Source organism: Podarcis bocagei (assembly GCF_964188305.1).
Source record: "Podarcis bocagei genome assembly, chromosome: 6".
NCBI lineage: Eukaryota > Metazoa > Chordata > Lepidosauria > Squamata > Lacertidae > Podarcis > Podarcis bocagei.
In genome coordinates, this window is record NC_138130.1 from 71761932 (window position 1) to 71782177 (window position 20246).

At 43.6% G+C, this 20246-nt stretch overlaps 1 protein-coding gene across 9 annotated transcripts in view; it reads right to left on the reverse strand.

Moving 5' to 3' along the window:
* The window catches only part of ALCAM (activated leukocyte cell adhesion molecule), a gene marked incomplete at its 3' end in the record, with an annotated part of 113606 nt that extends 112589 nt beyond the window's left edge, over positions 1 to 1017 (reverse strand). For 5 of the 9 annotated variants that reach the window (XR_014009410.1, XM_081198997.1, XM_081198995.1 and 2 more), the window contains exon 1: positions 521 to 1017. Coding sequence is in view for 8 of the 9 variants with exons in the window: in XM_081198997.1 (XP_081055123.1) it covers positions 521 to 638 (118 nt within the window). The remainder of the gene's footprint in view (positions 1 to 520) is intronic. The other 4 variants (XM_081199000.1, XM_081198998.1, XM_081199001.1 and 1 more) reach the window with 1 other exon arrangement.
* Positions 1018 to 20246: the final 19229 nt, after the last annotated feature.

Sequence of the window (20246 nt, forward strand, 5' to 3'; positions counted from 1 at the left end):
GGTGGGTGGGAAATGAACACACCATAAAAACAAACGAACACCTGAGCACTATATGGAAGAATTAAAGCATCCCTCAAAAAGCACCCACTACCAGTACAATCCAAAGGGTCTGCGCAGCAGCCAGTCTTTCTGAGTAAAGGGGCGAAGTCCCACAGAGTTCAATAGGCACAGAGCTGAGGGTTTGGGGGACAAGCCTGTTTAATCAGCAATGCGATCGATCATCGCCAAATCACAACTACGTACTGCCGCCGCTGCCACCACCAAACGCTGGAAATCTCCATCGCCAGGCGCGAGCCTGCCACGAGAAAGGGGATCGCGAGGTAAGGAGCCTCTCTCTCCCAGACGGCAGGAGGAAGCGGCGAGTCCGACGGGGCGCGCGACCCGGAGCCAGGCAGACCTACCACCTGCAGCCTCCTCCGCAGGACTCGCCCCTGCCCGACCCCACCGGAAAGTTCCGGAGCAGCTCCCCCGCGCGCGGCTACCGGGCGCTCCCCGCCCCTCGCCGGAGCCCCGCACTCACCTGGCCGCAGGCAAAGGGCAGAGAGCAGCAGGCTGAGTAGCAGGAGAAGCCGCGAAGGCGGCTGCAGCGGGCGTCGGGGGCAGCAGCAGGCGGCGGCGGCGGCAGAGGGGGTCTCCATCCCGCCTCCCCGCCAAGCGCCAGGCGAACAGCGACTTCGGGCGCTGCCACTCCTCAGGCGAGGGGACGAAGGCGCGCAGACGGCGGCTCCTCCTCGCGCGCGCCCTCCTCGTTGCTCTTTCGCTTTCCCTCAAACAGCGCACACAACGACGACTACTTCTCTTTTATTTTCTTTTTTTACTCCCCTCCACCCGGTCCTCCTACAAAGCGAAACTCCCGCCGGGAACTTTCTAGGCAGAAGTTGGAGGCGCGGCGGGCTAGCGAGCGAGCGAGCGGCAAGCTCCGGCGGTCCCTGCGAGCGACGAGGAGACAGCGAGAGGCAGCGCGCGGATCGGCTGGCCCCGACTGCACACGAGCAGGTGGCTCTTTCCCTCTGGCAGCCTAGCGGCGCTCCAGGACCGAGAGCGGCGAGCGGAGGCGGGGCCAGCCCAGGGAAGGCACGCCCCTTCCCCTTCGCTCGCGTGGCCCCGCCCGCGCTGTCTGCCGAGAGCCCTCGGGTCCGCTCGGCTCTCCCGAGTGCGAGGTGCTCGGCTGTGGGAGGAGGGAGACAGAGGCCGCGGCGACTGCAGGGCGGGGGGAGAAGCTTTTCCCATTGGCCCCGCAGGGCGCGCTCGAGGCGTGGGGGGGGGGGCAGAGAGAGGCTGCTTAGAGCCCTTGCTGAGCGGAAGGAAACGTTGCTGCTGAAGCGTCCGTGGGGTTTGGGGGGCGTCCTCGTGCACCATAGTTTTAAATCGCCGCTTGGGATAGCCCGGGGGTAGGGCTGGGGCGTGGCAACTTAGGGAGCGAGCCGGTTGAAGGAGGCTGGAAGTGCATCGATAGGGAACAGCGCGGGTGGGATTCCGAGCTGGAGATCCTCACGTGCTGTGGGATCCCATAGGCGCGTTTGCGGAGAAGTGAGTCCCACTGTGTTCAACGGAGCTTGCTCCGAGGGAAGGGCGCGTAGGATTGCAGCATTATAAAGCTCCCAGATCGAGCGGAGAAGTGCGTGGAGACGCGGTGGGTGAAGGAAGCTTGACCATTTCGAAGATGAAATGGCTGGCACGTGAATTGCTTCTCTAGATATTCCTCCCCGTGGTCTGAGCTGGCCTGGGCTTAGACCGTCCTTTGTCAGAAGCAGGAAGCTGGGTGATGCAGGATGTATGTACAACGTTCATCGGGAAAAGTAGGAGCCAGCAGAAAACTCGAGCCACCATGAATTAAAAATCCGAGACGCATCTACCTGAAATCCTGTTCACGCTTTTTTGTTGGTAAATCCCAGTGAATCCAGTGGGACTCCTCTCCATACATAAGGGCAGGGCACTAAAGGGCCAAAGAGCTTTTGGATGCTTTAGCTACAGCAGGCTTAACACGTTTTCTCTTCAGGAGCTTCATACCAAAAGTGCTTCAGCAGCCTGACTCTACAATGAACAGAGTCTTTCAATTCTTAAATTGATCTTTTCCCAGGAGTTTTCTGCCTCTGTGATCCCAGATCTTACCAAAGACTTCAGCTGACAGCTCAATCGGTATGAGATAGATGGAAAGGGTGAGTTGGGTCTGGTTTAGTTAGGGAAACTGTTCTTACATTCTCAGCTCTGCACTGCCAGCCCCTTGATCCTTCCCTGGAATAATCTCATTGATTTTAAAAGGAACTAAACAGAAACTGGTTTCAGGGCAAGTGCATCATCTTTTGCGGCTTTCCTGGATTGTGCCTCTTAGCCTTTTTATTTTGCTGTCTCTGATGGCTGGAGTAGGTTACACACACACACACACTCACACACAAACTGAAATGCTATTACCATATATTGGGGCACAGTTTTCCTAGTAAAACACCTGCCCACAGCCCAATGCACACCTGTGCAATTGTTGCACCGCTGATCTATGAACAGACTCTACGCTTATTTTTCCTACGTGATATCCCCTCGCTTGTTAGAAAAGCAGAACATGTGAAGTGGTCCCGGATGCTTTGCAGAATCAAGCGGATGGGGGGGGGGGAGAGCATCCTTGTATCTCGGTAGCACAGATGTACTTTGCCCTGCTATGCCTTTGACTACAGTGATTTAAAACAGAATATTTCTGTTTTATCTGAATGAAGCCTTTCTTGTGGCAAAAGCTCTTAAAAATATCAATTTAAAATGCTTAAATTGACAATGCACATAGGTATATATAATATACCATGGGGAAATTTGCACAAAGAGAAGAAGAGGCTGAATGCACGCAGGCTAGGGACTCGCTAGGGATCAACACACACATGAAGAGGATAAACAACTGGGAAACTTCTCCTTCCATATCTCAGGAGTCTGGAACTGCTGGGCTCTTTGGTTACCTGAGTAGCTTCATAACCATAGTGGTTTTGCACTATTGTTCACTTTTGGTTGAACAGGAAGCTGCTCATTTAGCCCCAACTCTTGAGCGGTAAATGTGGGGTTAGGGAGTATATTTGCTCTGCTTCCACATAGCATATGTGACAGTTCCAGGTCCTAATGGCATTCCTCCTTCCAATATCTTACTCTGCTCCTTCAGTGTAAAGATTTATCTGAGGGGTGATTAATTAGGAACATTGTAAATGCTTCACTCCATTCCATTCCAAACAATCAGAACCCTTAAAAACATATAGCATAATTAATGTTGGCAGTAATGCCCACCTCCAAGATACCATAAACTGTTATGAACTCTAACAAGCCAATTTTCCTCTACTCTTTTCCTCAGCTCCCCCCAGCCAATATCCTTAACAACACCTGCCTCCTGGAGAGCAGTAATTATGTTCAGTCATCAGTGTGTGCTGAGTTTTTCTAACACAAATTTAAAATGTTCATTTTTAACACACCTATAGGTTCTCTTGAACACCCCACAACATTTCCCCCCCCCCTGGAGGGCATCCTATTTCCCTGCTGAACTGATAATCATGACAGCACCTGGTATGGTATGAAAAGTGATAAATAGTGATCCACAATGGGAGTGCTTCTATTAAGGAGTTTAGTAGCACTGTTCAGGGTTCATGGGAAATACCGTATATTTGAGGGAGGAGGAAGGAAAAATCATAACAGCCTGCACAAGCTCCTAACAGCTTATAGTAAGCATCCTGGAGGGATGAAATTATTAATGTTATTGCTGGGGTGTCCCCTGAGAATGTGAAAACTACTCCTTTGTCTGTAGGTGGCCCTGTTTCACTGCCCAGCTGATAGGAATAGGACCACCAAGTTCAGCATTAGAAAGGATGATTGCAGAACAAGATTTAATGAATGAACCAGTAAGCTTCCTTGCACCTAAGGCAGCAAATATTTCTTTGCAAATTAATTATAACACAAGTGAAGTGATTTCATAATTTCTTATTCAGGCAGGTTGGAAATGATCATTTTTATGGTGAGACATAGGTGGTCTTACATTGGCACTGTTTGTTACACGATGAGTGAGACCACTTGAAAAGAGGGTCTGAAAAGACATAGCACATTTCCCTTATGAATAATCTTTCATGTGCTCAGTGTGGTTGGGCTTTACCAGAAGTGATCACATCTTACTCTCAAATGGAAAATATAAAATGAGGAATGGGTGAAAACGCAATTGTAGACAGCTTGGTAACCCAAGTCACCAAGTTCATTCTATACCAAGAATGAGTCACTCAGCTCATGCTTTGGTATACTCATAATAATTTCACTATGCCAACATAATATGAAAGTAAGCAGTGCTTTTTTTCTAGAAAAAAATATGTTTAGTGGGTACTCTCATTTTCCTACTCATATTGAAATACTGTCCCTCAATGAGGCCAAACTTAGTTTCACAAAATGTTTAGGGGTATGCTTTTCCCTGCTTCCCCCCAGAAAAAAGCAGTGAAGGTAAGTAAATTAGTTGCAATGCAACAGTGATACTGGGGTATCTGTATTAGAATATTCATTTACTGTATGATGTGAATAGAATGGAAAACACTACTCCTATACTTAACTTCCTCAACTCTGCCCACCTACCCCCAAAATCTGCTCCTGAAAATCCTCTCAAAAGGGTCGGGGGCAGTGGAGAAGAGGGGGAACTTCTGTTGCAAGCAGAAATCTTGTGTGAGTGGAATGGCAGCACTGGATACAACCTGTGTTTGTATGTGTGATTATCATGAAAGGTACACAAAGCAGGAATGTCACTGGTTCATCAAGAAGGATTGAGAAAATACGGACTGAAGCCTTCAGTGAACAGAAGAGCGGGTGGTGCAACCACAGTCTTTGCTAAGAGACAAGGGTGTTCAAATGGAGAGAGGAATGTTTGAGGTGTCTTTTTCTACGGTGAACATTACATCGACTTTTGTTTCCTAAAATAAATCATTACTGCGATTACAGAGTTGGGATGTGAAGATTATTTCAGATACTTATTTGAAACATCTCACTTCCAAGCTGTACAACTCCAGTGAACATCATGCATGTGTTTTGTAATGTGTTCGTAACATGAGGAGAGTAAATAAGACCCCCACCCATGCACACCAAACCCACCCACCCGCACATACATAGATACCTCTGCTGTGTTTCTGGATTGCTGCCAGTTCTGTGCTTGCAAGTGAGGTTAATGACTGCAGCAGCTTCTTTTTAGTGCAGATGGTGTAGTCCATGCATGGAAATCTATGCCTCTTATTAGAAGAGGGGAAATCACTAGATGTGGCACCTTTCAAATGCCTAGCAATTACTCTCCCTCCCCCCCCCCAATTTTTTGAAGTAAAGCAGCGGAAGTAACACAAACATTTGGATTTCTCTGTAGATTTTGTGTGTGTGTGTGGTGAATGTACATGTTATGTATACGTTAGACCCTGGCCCTGATATATTTGTCAATAGTACCCATATGTAGCACCACGGAAAACAATCCATGGTCTTTCTTAATAATAATAATACCTAGGGGAGCTAAGCCCAGTAGAAGCATAGGTGCAGCACCGGCACAGAGAGGATTTCCACTAGGAACAACCGAGACTTTGTTTCCCCCATTCCCTTCTCCAGCCATATGCCTGCAGACAGCAAGAGGGAAAGGTCTGTGTTTGCTTCCCATAACTCCATTCAGCCATCTGCTTCTGTGCCATGCAAATTTTTCATGCTCCAGTATATGAATAATTTGCTTGGCACATGGAAACAAGATGAAATGTGGATATGGTAGATTTACTTGGATTCTCCATTCCATGCAATGGCCTTTTGTCACGTCGGTACATTGATTATTATACTTTTACCCCCATTTTCTCCCAGGGAGCTCAACAAAACACGTGTGGTTTTATATCCAAAACTTGAGAGAAAATAACTGGCCCAGGATCACAACCCAGCGAGCTTTCTGGCTGAGTAAGATGTTGAACTTGGCTCTCTCCTGTTGAAGACTGTACACCTTATGTCTTTAAAGCACATCCTTTTGCTCAGAGACTTCTGGGCACTGTAGTTTATCCCTTACAGAGTTAAAATTCCCAGCAACCTTTAAAAAACCACAGCACCCAGAATTCTTTGAAGGAAAGAAGGTGCTTCAGCATGTTTTAAAGATACAGTGTGTACATAGCCCTAGCCTCCATGCAGAGATATCATATTACTTGCAGTATGTAGAAATGAGCTTGTGTGTGAGACTACTGCTGCTGAAGTGCCTTGTGCAATGGCTGCTTTCTTCAGCTGTTAAAATATGAAGAAGATGGTGTTTCAAAAATTCATTAAATTTACATAGCAGCAGCTAAAGCTGCAGTCTTGTATACCCACCCACGGTACATTGTACATAGAACTGCAGTCTAAACTAAAACAGGATTTCCTCCTCAAGCCCTGAAAAATGAGAGTGTATAAAGCAGTTTAGTAATGAGAAAATGTTGTTCAATAGTTGTTTAATCCCAGCAGATTACAGGGTTTGCTGTTATCTGACACAATGGACAATTGAATAATCCATAAATGATGAATTATGTATCAATAAAAAAGTTGGCTAAAATTTTCAATTGATAGCTGATTAATGAAATGCTGTGCTGACATTTTAAAATCAAATATCTACTAGGAGCAATGGAAAATATTGATGAGCAGAACACCTTAGAACGCTACTACAGTCTTGTCTATTAAATTCTGTGCCAAGTCCTATATCCCAGAAATTCAAGGATGAAATGAAATGAGGATTGGAATATAGATTCAGTGGATTTGAACATAAAAGCTAAAGTATTCAAAGCCAACTGTCCTGCTCTTCCTCAAAACTTCAAAGAAGATAATTATTTGGTTTATGTACACAGTGTGTTTCACTAGCAAGGTACCTGCACAACCTTTACAACAATCTGAATTGTGAGCTGCATACAGAGTTGACATCTTCATCAAGCAATGCACTATATCTTGCAGTATTAAATTGCATGTGTAGTTTGGGCTATATTACATGTCTGTATTGTAGGTAGGGATGCAGGTGGTGCTGTGGTCTAAACCACAGAGCCTCGGGCTTGCCGATCAGAAGGTCGGTGGTTCAAATCCCCGTGACGGGGTGAGCTCCCGTTGATCGGTCCCAGCTCCTGCCCACCTAGCAGTTTGAAAGCACATCAAAGTGCAAGTAGATAAATAGGTACCACTTCGGTGGGAAGGTAAACGGCATTTCCGTGTGCTGCTCTGGTTCGCCAGAAGCGGCTTAGTCATGCTGGCCGCATGATCCAGAAGCTGTCTGCGGACAAAAGCCAGCTCCTCGGCCTATAGAGCGAGATGAGCGCGCAACCCTAGAGTCGTCTGCGACTGGACCGAACGGTCAAGGGTACCTTTACCTTTACCTATATTGTAGGTAGTGACTGAATGACACACACATCATCTACCTTTTTTATACTGTTCTCCAAAATAATTCTAGTAGCACCTTGCACAATAGAGGCATGCCATAAACATTGGCTTGGATCCATACTTTGTCCTGACAGGTGTCTCCCAAGCAAAGTTTGGCTCAGTGGATGCTTCCACTGGCAGAACAGGGGAAAGTGGCATTTGTGAATATCTCCCACCTCCTTGCTGCCCCTGCCTTCCTCCAAAAAATCTGCCCGGGATGTTTTTCTGCCCTCCAGAAGAGGAGGAATCAGTGAAATAGTTCTCTTCTGCCAGCAGGATCCCTCCACATTTCCCATGGATAGAGAAAACACTTCCGTTCATGGGCAACTCAAGAATATTTCCAAACCATAACATGGTAATTCAGTTAACATCCAGAGACAAGTAAATATTCCAATTTATCCAGCTCTGCTTACATGACATTTCAGTAGAATTTCTTATCCAAGTTGGTTTGGATAATGTCAGAAGTCAACTATATTATTATTTATCTAGATTTTTTGTACATAGCCTGAGGCTCCGGGCAGATAGTCACATTTTCTTATCACCTCCTAACAGCCTTCTGAGCTTTATTTCTGTTTTACAGTTAAGAGAACCAAAGGAAAGTGTCTTGCCCAAGGCCGCAGAGTAAAACCAAGTTTCCAAGATTATGTCCACTGAACCGCAAGAGCTCAGAGATTGACCCACTGTGCATTCATTATTCAGCTACTATACCAATTATCCAGTCTCTATTAGGTGATATTTTCTTTGACTTGGTAGAAATTGCACAGTGTACTGTGCACAATAATCCAGACAAGTTGGATACTGCAACTATTAATTATAAATTATCAAACTAAAGTTGGAGGACACTCAGAGTCAACGACACTATCCAGCTATTTTCTCATTAACTAATTCAAATTGTATGATTTGGAGATGCAGAAACATTGAAATGAAACGGGCTAATGCCCACATCAACAAAATAAAGCCTTAAGGTCGCTCAATGAGTGTTGATAGATGATGTGGGTGTTAGCCAAATCCCCTAAATATTTTTTTTTTCAAATTATGCTTATGGACATGCAAAGTCTGTAACATGTAGTTTTTATTTATAAAAGAACCTGCTTATCTTCCCTCCTACATTGTTTTTGATTGCTGTGAACTGTTGTCTGTGCTGCTGTTTCATTCTTCTAATGCTGGACATTGTTTAATTTTTTTATTTTCAATTATTTTAATTGCACATTGTACTTATTTTAATCATTCTATTTTTGTAACCCGCTCTGGGAACATTTGGTGAAGGGAGAGCTATAAGTACTAATAATAAATAAATAAGTTATATTTCTGACTTTATAAATTACTAAGCAAAATATCAAACATAGAAACCACTCCTAAAGTTCTATTGTCAAATGTTCTTCCCTCTTCTCTTCTTCCTCCCTTTTGTTCACTTTCCTAATGAATGAATTTCTAATGAATTTTCCTAAATTCATTTTGGCAGTTTCCTAATGGCAAAGTAATAATAATAATAATAATAATAATAATAATAATAATAATAATAATAATAATTTATACCCCGCCCATCTGGCTGAATCTCCCCAGCCACTCTGGGTGGCCCCCAATCACATGTTAAAAACAATATAGCATTAAATATTAAAAACTTCCCTAAACAGGGCTGCCTTCAGATGTCTTTTAAAGATAGGATAGCTGCTTATTTCCTTCACATCTGAAGGGAGGGCGTTCCACAGGGCGGGTGCCACTACCGAGAAGGCCCTCTGTCTGGTTCCCTGTAACCTCACTTCTCACAATGAGGGAACCACCAGAAGGCCCTAAGCAAAGTTTACCAGGATGGTAACTAGTGTTCTTTATGAATGTCTTTTTTCTGTTTTTTTAGAGCAAGAACACAATGATAAGAAAGCTAGGAGTATAAAGATCCTGCAGAGATGAGAGGAAGAGCTAGCAACATATTGTTCATAGATCAAAGATAGCTGAAAAAACATTTTACCCAGCATAATATTGATTGATCTCGAATTGCTGCAGTTTTGGCATCCATATGGTGCATTTCTTCTCAGTTTAACATTTGGTTTCATTGACAAAACATTATTCATAGCAAATGAAATGAATGTATGTATGTTGTGTTTAGTCCTGTTATATCGCTACAGCTCTCCAGTGATTTGGAGGTGGGGAGAAGACTGTTTGCCCATTAAAAAAAAATTGCTTCTAAAATGTTGACTCATGACAAATATAAACAAATAAAATTAATACCAAACAGTTATTAAAAAACTACATATCAGAGTTTTGCCATAAGTCTAATACCACATTTTTATTTCTAGCGGGTAGCATTGTGAGGAAATGAAACATTTCCCCTGTTCCATGTGCCCACCAAAATTGCTGTAGCGCTATCCCAGCTTGCACCTAAAATAGTGCTTCCCTCAGCATCAACCATCTTGGGCCCTACAATTGGCAGGGGCCCCCAGTTCTGGGTGTTGCCCTGTTGGTGTTCACCACTGCAACAGGACCTTCTCAATGATGGTTCCCGCTTTGTGGAACGCCCTCCCTGGTGAGGTGCCTCTGTCTCCCTCATTAGTAACACTGAGGAGAAATTTTAAGCATTGCTGTTCAGCAGCGGCACAGCATATGCCCACACTGCCCAGGGTGGGCGTGTTCCTGAGGGGGGCGGAGCATGCTGGCGCGAGGTGTGCCTTCCCACGTGTCACAGTTCAGGGTAGGAAAGGGGCAAGGAAACTGCTGTTCACTCTCCTGCTCTCCGCAGGAGCTGCTGTGGCCGGGTGCACCTTGCCACAGCTGAGGAGGGCTGCTCTCTGCCACCGGGTCAGAAGTGCTGCCGCTGCCAGGCGCAAGATGTGGTGCCCTCTCGCCTGCCATTTTGTCACCCCCTCAATCATGACACCCAGGGTGGCCTGCACCCCCCCTTCCTACGCCTCTGCTGTTCAGCCAAGCATTTGAAGCCTGAAAAACACTGTTCCTGGCAACCTTGAAATTCTTAGCTGTGAGGATCTGTTTTTAGATGTTCATAATGTTTTTAAGTGTTTGTTTGCTTATTATCAATGGTATTGTTTTCTGCATTGTTGTTTACCTCTATAGGCTCCTTTAGGAGGAAGGTTTGATTATAAATGTACTATTTAATAATAACAACTTTGCACTAAGCAAAAAGGATGACAACGTAAGAAATTGGGCCAGCACTACTACAGTTCATTGAAGAGGTGCAATTGAATGGTATACGGATACTGCCCAACCTGGAGGCTTAAAACGAAACAAACCTGCATGGCGTATTTGAGCTGGATACTTGAAAATGTGATGTATGGACCTTCTAGATAAATAAGTTCATCAGCAATGTTTTGCTTGCAGAGAAAACTACCTTATTCAAGTTTACAAAAAATTCTTGGTACAATCTGTGGTAGAGTCAAATAGAATCAAGCACATCAAGTATTCCTGAATAATCTCTCTCTCTCTCTTTCCCCAAAAGGAGTATTATTGCTGAGATTATGTTTTCACAAGATATCTGAAGTAGCAACTCATTTCACTGCTGCTGGACTTAAAATGTTATAATTTAAGCAGGAGATCACATGAGATTAAAGGTGCTTCCTTCTCTCCCCCCTTGAGGGTTGGAGTATAGATAATCCTTGTATCAGAAGAAGAAAAGGGAGCACAGTCTCAAGGAAGTGTTTATTGACAGGAATATTTTTGGTGAATAGGAACTCCATATAAATGAATTTACTTGAGGAACACAAGAAATGAGAGTCATGCATAAGATAGATAATTGAAAGCATGAGATAGAAATGGAAGATCATATCAGAAATGCAAAATTAAAAGTATAAAACTTTAAACAGGATGAAAGAGAATTTGGGTTTATTAAAATATGGAAAGCAATAGATTTTGTTTGCGGGGCACAACTCACAGGAAATCTTAAAAATTATCTTATTGGAGATGCCAATTTCAATCCTAAGCACCCTTACTAAGCAGCAAGCCCTCCTGAACTCAGTAAGACTTGTTTCTGAGAAAAGCAGAAAATCAAGTTGTAACTTTCAGTTTATGCAGGTAATGGTTTTATCTTTCAGAGTGAGGGGAATTGAAAACAGCGAGATAGAAGGGGAAGAAAGCTCAGCAGCAAAATAGCTCCGAAAAGCACTGGCCCACAATGTCCTCTTTATAAAGCCATAATACAAGCTACACCTTCCCCTCACCTACTTAAAACACAATGACTTATTTGGTCACAGCAACCTTTTGAGTCCATTGCCGGGTTATTGGGACTGGTGGTTTTGGGAACATAAATGGGTAACTAACAAAGACCAAATTCCATTACTGGGTTATTTTCATTCAACAGTTTAGGACACTAAGGACAGTTCCCCACATGGGGGGGGGGCGCTGTTTCTCTGCAGTATGAAATAGGGATATAAAACTCTTAAAAGCAAATCCTGAAGTTCATACCAACCTGGGAGAAGGAAGCACATTTTACTCACCTTATAAATACCCTAAAACAAATCTATCCAGCATGTGCCAAATTTTGGCATTGCTTCCTTGAAAATTTAACTCCCTTGGGAATCTTGCAGTTTGCCACCCATTCCGAGGAAGCTGCTGGAAACTGGCCAAAAAGTTGATAAAGCCTTAGTGTTTCCTGCCCCTGTTGTCTTGGCTTTGGCACACTAAGGGATTCAGCTACTTTTGAACAGCAGTTCCTTGGAGTAGTCGACAGAATGAAGATCCTTCTGATGCAGTCGAGTAGGAACAGGCAGGCTAAGTAATGCAAAGAAAGGAGAACTCAAGGCAGCCATTAGCATGCAGTGCTAGCAGCAGAGATTTAATAGTGTGTGTGTGTGTGTGCTCCAAATTGGTATGCTGGGCAATTATGACAGAACTTCCCTAAAATCCTTGTGTTTGTCTTGCTTATCGGCATCTTCCCCAGAATGCTGATGCAAATAACAGATCTTTTTTTGGGATAGGCCTGCCTCCTGACACAAGTAGATTTCATTCATTAACTTGGGAAAGGGGGTCAGCAGGAAATCAATGGGGCCTTTTTATCTGGCTACGCGCAGGACCATGTAAATTAATCTACCAACTATGTTTCAGCATAGTAATAACTACTTTATCACCTTTGTTACTGTTGCCTGTCCTTTACTGTGCTGCATCAGCATTTCCAGATTGGGGGGGGGGAGAAAACCTTAGTTCTCAATAGGAAACATTTCTTTTGCAAATGTGCCAAGTGCATATAAAGCAAGCGGGGTGGGGGTGGGAGGAGGAAAGGCTGCTTTAAGGGCCCAGTGGCATGCAGGGACGCTAAAATCAAATAATACAGGAAGCATACCTGTCACATTACCTGTGAGTATGAGTCTAGACAGGTTGACTTTCTGAACAGCACAGCACAGCTGCAAGATGGATGGTAATGTCTATCTTATACCAAAGCCCCTCATTCCCATCCCCAGCCCACTTCTCGCTTCTATCCAAAGCATGTTGCATGTCCCATTGTTTATAACCAAGGCTGACACACTGGCATTTATTCCATTTTCATCAACAGTCGCACAAGAAGGATAAATATAACTTGTTCTTTAAAAGTGCCATTCCAGGCTATCAAAGCAAAGGAGCAGATTCATATGGTACTTGGAAATTGCCAATGTGGTGCCTTCTAGGTGTTGTTGGACTGCAGTTCCCATCCCCTCCTTAAGAAGACCTCATTGTACCCAGAAGTAACTCTTGCTCAGCATTTAATGTCTCATTTTTGGACTAGGTGCTTGAAAGGTGTGTCATGGTCTGGTCTATGGGCGATTGAAGTCATGGCTGAGGAAGTCAGGACTGGGGGCAAGATGGCGGGGTGGGAGCAGGAACAAGAGTCTAGAAGCCAGGGGTCCGAGGGTCAGGAAGCAAGGAGTCACAAAGTCAAGGGTCCAAGGGTCGAGAAGCAAGGAGTCACAAAATCAAGGGTCTGAGGGTCGAGAAGCAGGGAGTCAGGAAGCCAAGGATCAGGAAGCAAGAAGCCAAATGCAGCAAGGCAGGAAACATGTTGCTGTGGCAAAGAGCCAAAGGGAAATGCTGCCTTATAGCCCTTCCTGGCTCTTGCCACCAGGTGCAGTGAGTTACCAAGCTGCCTCACCTGTGCGGCTGCGCCTTGCCTCTCCAGAACAAACTTAGGAAGGCCCCAGTCCTGCAAAGCCCTACTGGTCACAGGGCCTGGCTCCTGCACGCACTCCTGACAGGGTGGTTGGTGGTTCAGCTTCAAGCAGGCTTGGAAGAAAAGAGATGGCAGGGTGGGCCCTGCTCACCCTCCTTGATCTCTTGGTGGCTTTTGATATTGTTAACCATGGTCTCCTCCTGGATCCACTCAGGGAGGTGGGAATATAAGATACTGCTCCTATCTATCTATTGGTGTTGAGGGAGTTGTCCTCATCTTGTCCCCTGTGCTATTTAACAATTGGTAAAGATGCTGGGAGTTGTCATCAACAGATTTGGAGTGAGGCACCCAGCCCTGTCTCTCTGTTTCATCTGAATCAGGAGAGGCAGTCAAAGTGTTAGAACAGTGTCTGGACGCAGTGGTAAAGTAGATGTGGGCCAAAAAACTGAAGCTGAATCCTGAAAAGACAAAGGTATAATATGACCCAAGTTCTCAGTTTCAGGAGGTGGGGAGACAGACTTTTCCAGATGGTGTTGCATGCCCCTGGAAGGAGCTTTTGCTGTAAGAAGCAGTGGTAACCCTGGAGAAAGCAAAACACAAACTGCCTCAAGCAAACACAGACTCAAAATCCTATCTTATGTATGAGATTTGCAGAGTAACTCTATGCATGTTTACACAGGAGTGAGTTTCACAGGGTTCACTGGAACTTGCATCCAAGAAATGTAAGTTAGATGCTGCATTAAATTGTTACAGATATTCACTGCTTTGAAATTCAGTGTCAGCAGTTGCTGCTTGCATTTGCATGAAACTGATCTCGCTCAGACAAGTGAATAGGCAAACAGTGGTGATTTCTTAACCCATTTCTGTTTTGGTTGGAATTCTCTGACACTACTCAGTAACACTGATCTCTGCAGTGGTAGCCAAGCCCCGAGACTAGGCCCTGTAACAAACTATAAGGGGTCAATTCCATCCTTTTGTCTATGCAGGCAATACATAACACTGAACCTAATATCAGTTATGCCATCAGGACCAAAGTAGATCCAACGGTTGTGGCCATATTTGCTGCCTGGTCCATCTATGTATAAAACAGAAAATTAAGGACTACTTTTTACACCAAAGGAGTCATATTATAGAAGGAAGATTAACTTTCCCTCCCTCTTCACTTTGTCTGTCTGTACTCCATCACTTCAGACACTTTTATCCTAGCCCATCTCCCTTCCTCTTATACTTCATAGTATAAGTAAGCCTGGCAATGAGAATGTTCCCTGCAACTATGGTCTACCAGGAGGTAAGGTAGAGGAGATGTGAGCGTTCAGCTTCTTTCAGCTGTTTGTAGCTGGTATAGAAGTTGGATCCTGCCGCTCTTTATATACAAATCTGTCTGACATTAAACACACATGGTTCCCCCACCCCATCATGTTCAAGCTTGGCTCTGTTCATCCTCTAGTGCAATGTATGTCATCACCTGCCAATAATGCCCACCATCTGCTGCCCACAAAGGAAAAACACAGGGACTAAATGGACAAAACTGACACTTAAAAAGTCAGCATTCAGAAATGAGTGGGAGATTGTTTCACTCTCCCAGGGATACCCTGCTGATGATCTGAAGGTCACCACCATTCAATAAAGTTTTCAAAGGAAAGCTTACGCATTAAATTGGGTTTCTATCTTCCAGAGGTGTTAAATTAACACAGTGTAGCTAGAAAGTAAAAAGATACCCTGTTCTTACCTTGTACATTTGAGCTTCGCATAGAAGTGTCATAGACCAGTTGGTACCCTTGTATTTGATTGTGTTTGGAGCCCATCGGTTACAAAACATGTTTTCTCTGGTCATATGATATGTGCATATAATGTTTGTAGCTGATCCTTTCTTTGATTCAGGCCAGAATTTCAGGATGCCCTGGAAATTGGCAGACAGACTGGTGGCACATTGAAGGCTAACACATTTGTTGTGGTATAAGTTTTTAGTGACAAGAGTCAGATGTATGAAGTGCAACCCTCAGTTGCAGGTATCTCTGCTCTTAGAAAGGGTTACCTTGTTAACCTTGTATACATTGTAGTTCACTTGGAATTGCCACTATACTTTTTGCATTTCATTTTCTTCTCACCTCATGCTTACACCTTTCTCCTCAACCCTTTACTGACATATCTGCAACTCAGGGCTGATTTAATTGATATTGCTGCAACATGCCTTCATGGTAACTGCTTTGGAAATGCCTACTACAGTGGTACCTTGGGATACAGACGCTTCAGGTTACAGACTCCGCTAACCCAGAAATAGTACCTCGGGGTAAGAACTTTGCTTCAGGATGAGAACAGAAATCACACGCTGGCGGTGTGGTGGCAGCACGAGGCTACATTAGCTAAAGTGATACCTCAGGTTAAGAACAGTTTCAGGTTAAGAACGGACCTCCAGAACAAATTAAGTTCTTAACCAGAGGTACCACTGTACTACTAGTCTACTCCAAGACATATATGTCACTGTCAGGGCAAGGGGGATTCTGGAAGGAAGAAAGACAGTCTGATTGTGGATATCTGCAGGGAAGGAACTATAAAATGTCATCTATTAAGCTTAAGCCTGAATATAGATTATTGTTTTTCAGTGTCCTGGGCATCTGAACACAATAGTCTATATCAGGGGTGCCCAAACTTTTTGCAAAGAGGGCCAGATTTGATGAAGTGAACATGTGTGAAGGCCAACTAAAGTTGTTGAGCTTTTTAAAAGGATTTTACCCAAGGACATACACGGGGGCCAGATTAAATCGACCGGTGAGCCAAATTAGGCCCCTGAAACAGACTTTGGACATGCCTGGTATCTATCTATCTATCTATCTATCTATCTATCTATCTATCTATCATCTATCTATCATCTATCTATCTATCTATCTATCTATCTATCTATCTATCTATCTATCTATCGATCTATCTATCTATCATCTATCTATCTATCATCTATCATCTATCTATCTATCTATCTATCTATCATCTATCTATCTATCTATCTATCTATCTATCTATCTATCTATCTATCTATCATCATCTATCATCTATCTATGTTTCCTGCTTGGCAGGGGGTTGGACTCGATGGCCCTTGAGGTCTCTTCCAACTCTATGATTCTATGATTCTAATACTTATATCCCATGCTTCTAATATAAATACAGCACTTAGGAGAACTTACAACATGGGCCCTGCTAAAACAAAGAGTTGCTACTTGATGTGTTGGGAGGAAGAGGAGCCGATGGCTGCAGGGTTCCTGGATGCATGGCTGCTGAACCTCAGTAGTAATGTCCTAGCCATGTGACACGGATGCTCTTAGTTTGCAGATGACTCTGGTGGTTGTATTCTGCTGTTATGACTGAATTGTCCTAGTTGACAATATGTGCTTTGGTAAATGCTTCTGTTGGGGAAGTAGCATGCTCCACTCCAATAATCACAGACAACCACCCAAGTTCACTTTTAGAATCTATTTTATAGACAAATTCATGAAGGATAAGGCTATCAACTAGTCATGACGCTTCTGCACTATATCTGGTATAACAAGAACACCATTTCGCTGAGTAGCAGTCACTTGGGGACAACAGTGTAACAGGATTTTTGCCTGCATGCCCTGTTTGTGGGCTTCCATAGACACCTAGCTGGCTACTGTGGGAAACACAATACTGGACGGGGGAGGCTTTTCATCTAATCCAACAGGGGTCTTCTTCATAGTGAATGATACTTGCAAGTACGTGCAAAATTATGTCATAAACAGCAGCAATATTTTCAACACATCACAGATCAAAGGAAGTATATTCTTCCCTCCCTCTTCAGACTTTTGCTGAGAGAAATTGAATATGCAGGAAACATGTACTTTAATATTAAAACAAATTAACATATTCTTTACCTTTATTCCAAGAGTCATGCTTTAATCAGGAACCCAGTGTGTGCATTGGAATATCTTACTGTGTGGATTTAAAATTTAATAATAAAACAGAGCCTCTTTGGGGCTTTGTTTTGTGTTGTTTTCCCCATAGCACCAAGTCTTGACAGTACAGGTATCCTGTTTTGCAAGGGTCCAATGCTTACTTCAGGAGAAGCTTAGCAGCTAGCATCTCCTCAGGTATAATCCCTATAGTTACTTGCTCAACTCTGTAGCAGTCTCAATAGGTTTAGTCATATAAAGTATAATCAGAGTGTACAAGTTCTGGTAATGAGATGAGCAATTCAGAGAGTTTCCTGTGACCCTGGCTTGGGAAAAATTTCTTCCCTACTTAAACAACATGGGGAAATGTTGTCATTACAGCGAGCAGTTGGGGTCATCTGAGGCCTTATAAAAACCAGCAAAGCCTATTCTGTAGTAGACCCTGCCCTCTGAAAAAAGCTGGTCATACTCTTTATAGGAATCTTGCCTGGTTTTCTTTTCTTTCTTCTTCTTTTTATTACTTTCAAAATTAATTTACAAAGTATAACCAGAAATTAAAAGAGTGAAAGGGTAAAACACATAATTATCAGCTAACTGCATAAAAAACCCCAAAGAAGTAGCATTGATTACTGTAATTAGAAACAATATTGTCTTTCTGCGATCCTACTTAACATGATGTTTACAAAATTGGACAAGGGACAACTTTGTGGAGCTTTTGTATTTTTAAACTGCAAAGCTGATAAAAGAGCTGTTTAGCTGGGGGCTAATCCTCTGAGTTTGAGGGGAAGGTTTTGCCTGGAAGAGCACTAAGGTCCCCTCAGGGATTGAATCCTGAATCACCTTCATGTCTGAGTCTTCCTCCATATCCTGTGAGGCCCTAGGGTCTGAGGGATCATGACAACATGTTCCCTCCTCATTGATAATATGTTATTTCCAATTTCCAGAAGTTATAAGATGTAATAACCAATTTGTCTGGCAACAGTCCCCTTTGCAATATGGGTTAACATAAGAAAAAGATGTAGCAGTGTGCCTTCTGGCTATGTCTTCACACCTACATAAATCCATACCCTCCAAAATTTCACCGATGAAAATAGGGACATCCCATTCCATAAGGATAATTTTACTCTTTACACCCCATACATCATACTGGGTTGCCCCAGCCACTCTGGGCAGCTTTCATCATATATTAAAACATTAAATATTAAAAAAAAACTTCCCTGTACAGCATTGCCTCCAGACAGCTTGGGAGTCAGATACCTCCATGCCCCTCAACATTTCTCCAATGAAAATAGGGACATCCTAAGGAAAAGTGGGACATTCTGGGATCAAATCAGAAACCGGGATGGCTTCTGTAAATCAAGGAAGTTCCTGGAAAATAGGGACACTTGGAGGGTCTGTCAATCTATCCCTCTGAGCTCTCTGCATTAAGCACATAGTTGAAGAAGGAACTTCCTACAGATGTATAGGCTCTTTCACGTACTTGAAAGCCTCCATCGCACAGGGTTCTCAATAGTGTGGAGAAGCTTATGCAAGTACAGCCCACTCCCACTTTAGATCATTGCATAATACATGGAAGTGGCAGGCTCACAGTGTTAGGGATGGAGCTAGGAAGCACAGCACCCTCCCATGTGTTAGTAGCTCTCCATACATAGGGCAGAGGTGGCTTTAAGGGAGTATGACTGGCAAGGGCACCACAACAATGACATAGAATGGAAGGCAAGAGGTGGGGGTGCTGAATTTTGGTATCGCACAGGGTGCCACTAAAATTTGAGACCTCAAGGTCTGCCATGGCATAGGGCTAACAAGTGGAAAAAGCTAGTGGGTGTTAATTACGTACATCACCATTTATTTACTACGCGCAACATTTTCCTGCTGTTGCATAAGTATTGTGATGCACAAGCATGTGGTTGCATTTGTTCATATTTCTCCTTAAATTTAGGTCCCTTTCCTTCATTCTTTTCCAGCCACCACTTTATGGTAGGGACCTATTCTAGATAACATTTTAAAATATTCCATCCCATGGGGAGGGGGAAAAATCTCCTTACAAATTGTGGAGGTCAGAAGCTGGTGATGCTGAGCAAATGCAGACAAATACCTGTGATTCACACCAAAGAAAATTACAAAGTGTTTCTCCACCAAGCTCATTTACAATTAACTTGCATTGAATATGGTCCTGATTACAATATGGATACAGCGAGAGAATTCCTGACCTCATACAGAGCTGGATTGGAGGTGTTCTAAATGTTGGAGGGAGTGAACATATACCAAAAGTAAACATCACATGTTGTAAGCACATAATTTGCAACTGACATTATTAATGTTTCCTTTTTAAAAATTGTAATAGCTCATAACCCCATTGCTTTGATTGTACATTCTATTTAAAAGATTGTCGGATCCTGAACACAAGTGCAGATCTACCTGCAAAAGGGTGCACTCGCTAATTTCCACATTGTCATTCTGATGGCAACAGGAAACTGATGGCTTCAACAGGAAACTGTTTACCAAGCCAAGTCTTTCCTGAAACTTGGCAGGGGTGGAGAGCTGACATACGGTAATCAGGACCTGAACAGAAAATATGACAACATGGGATGAGCTTCAGTACATTTGAATACGAAACCAAGGAAGAAAAAGTAATCGCAGAAATGTTAATCACTAAAACGGAATCCTGTTGTTAACTTCAACTTCTGAAGTCTGACAACATACAGGCAGGACAAACTGGTGGTATTTTGAATTCCAGTCGCAGATACTTCTAGCACCCACCTTGCTATATTGAGGGAACCATCTCCCAACCATCATTAGCCTTGGCTGCATTAACATAGTCTGGTCAGATCATCCGCAAAGCGTGTTCTCCTTCATGGAGAGCACGTGTTGCGGTGGGGTCT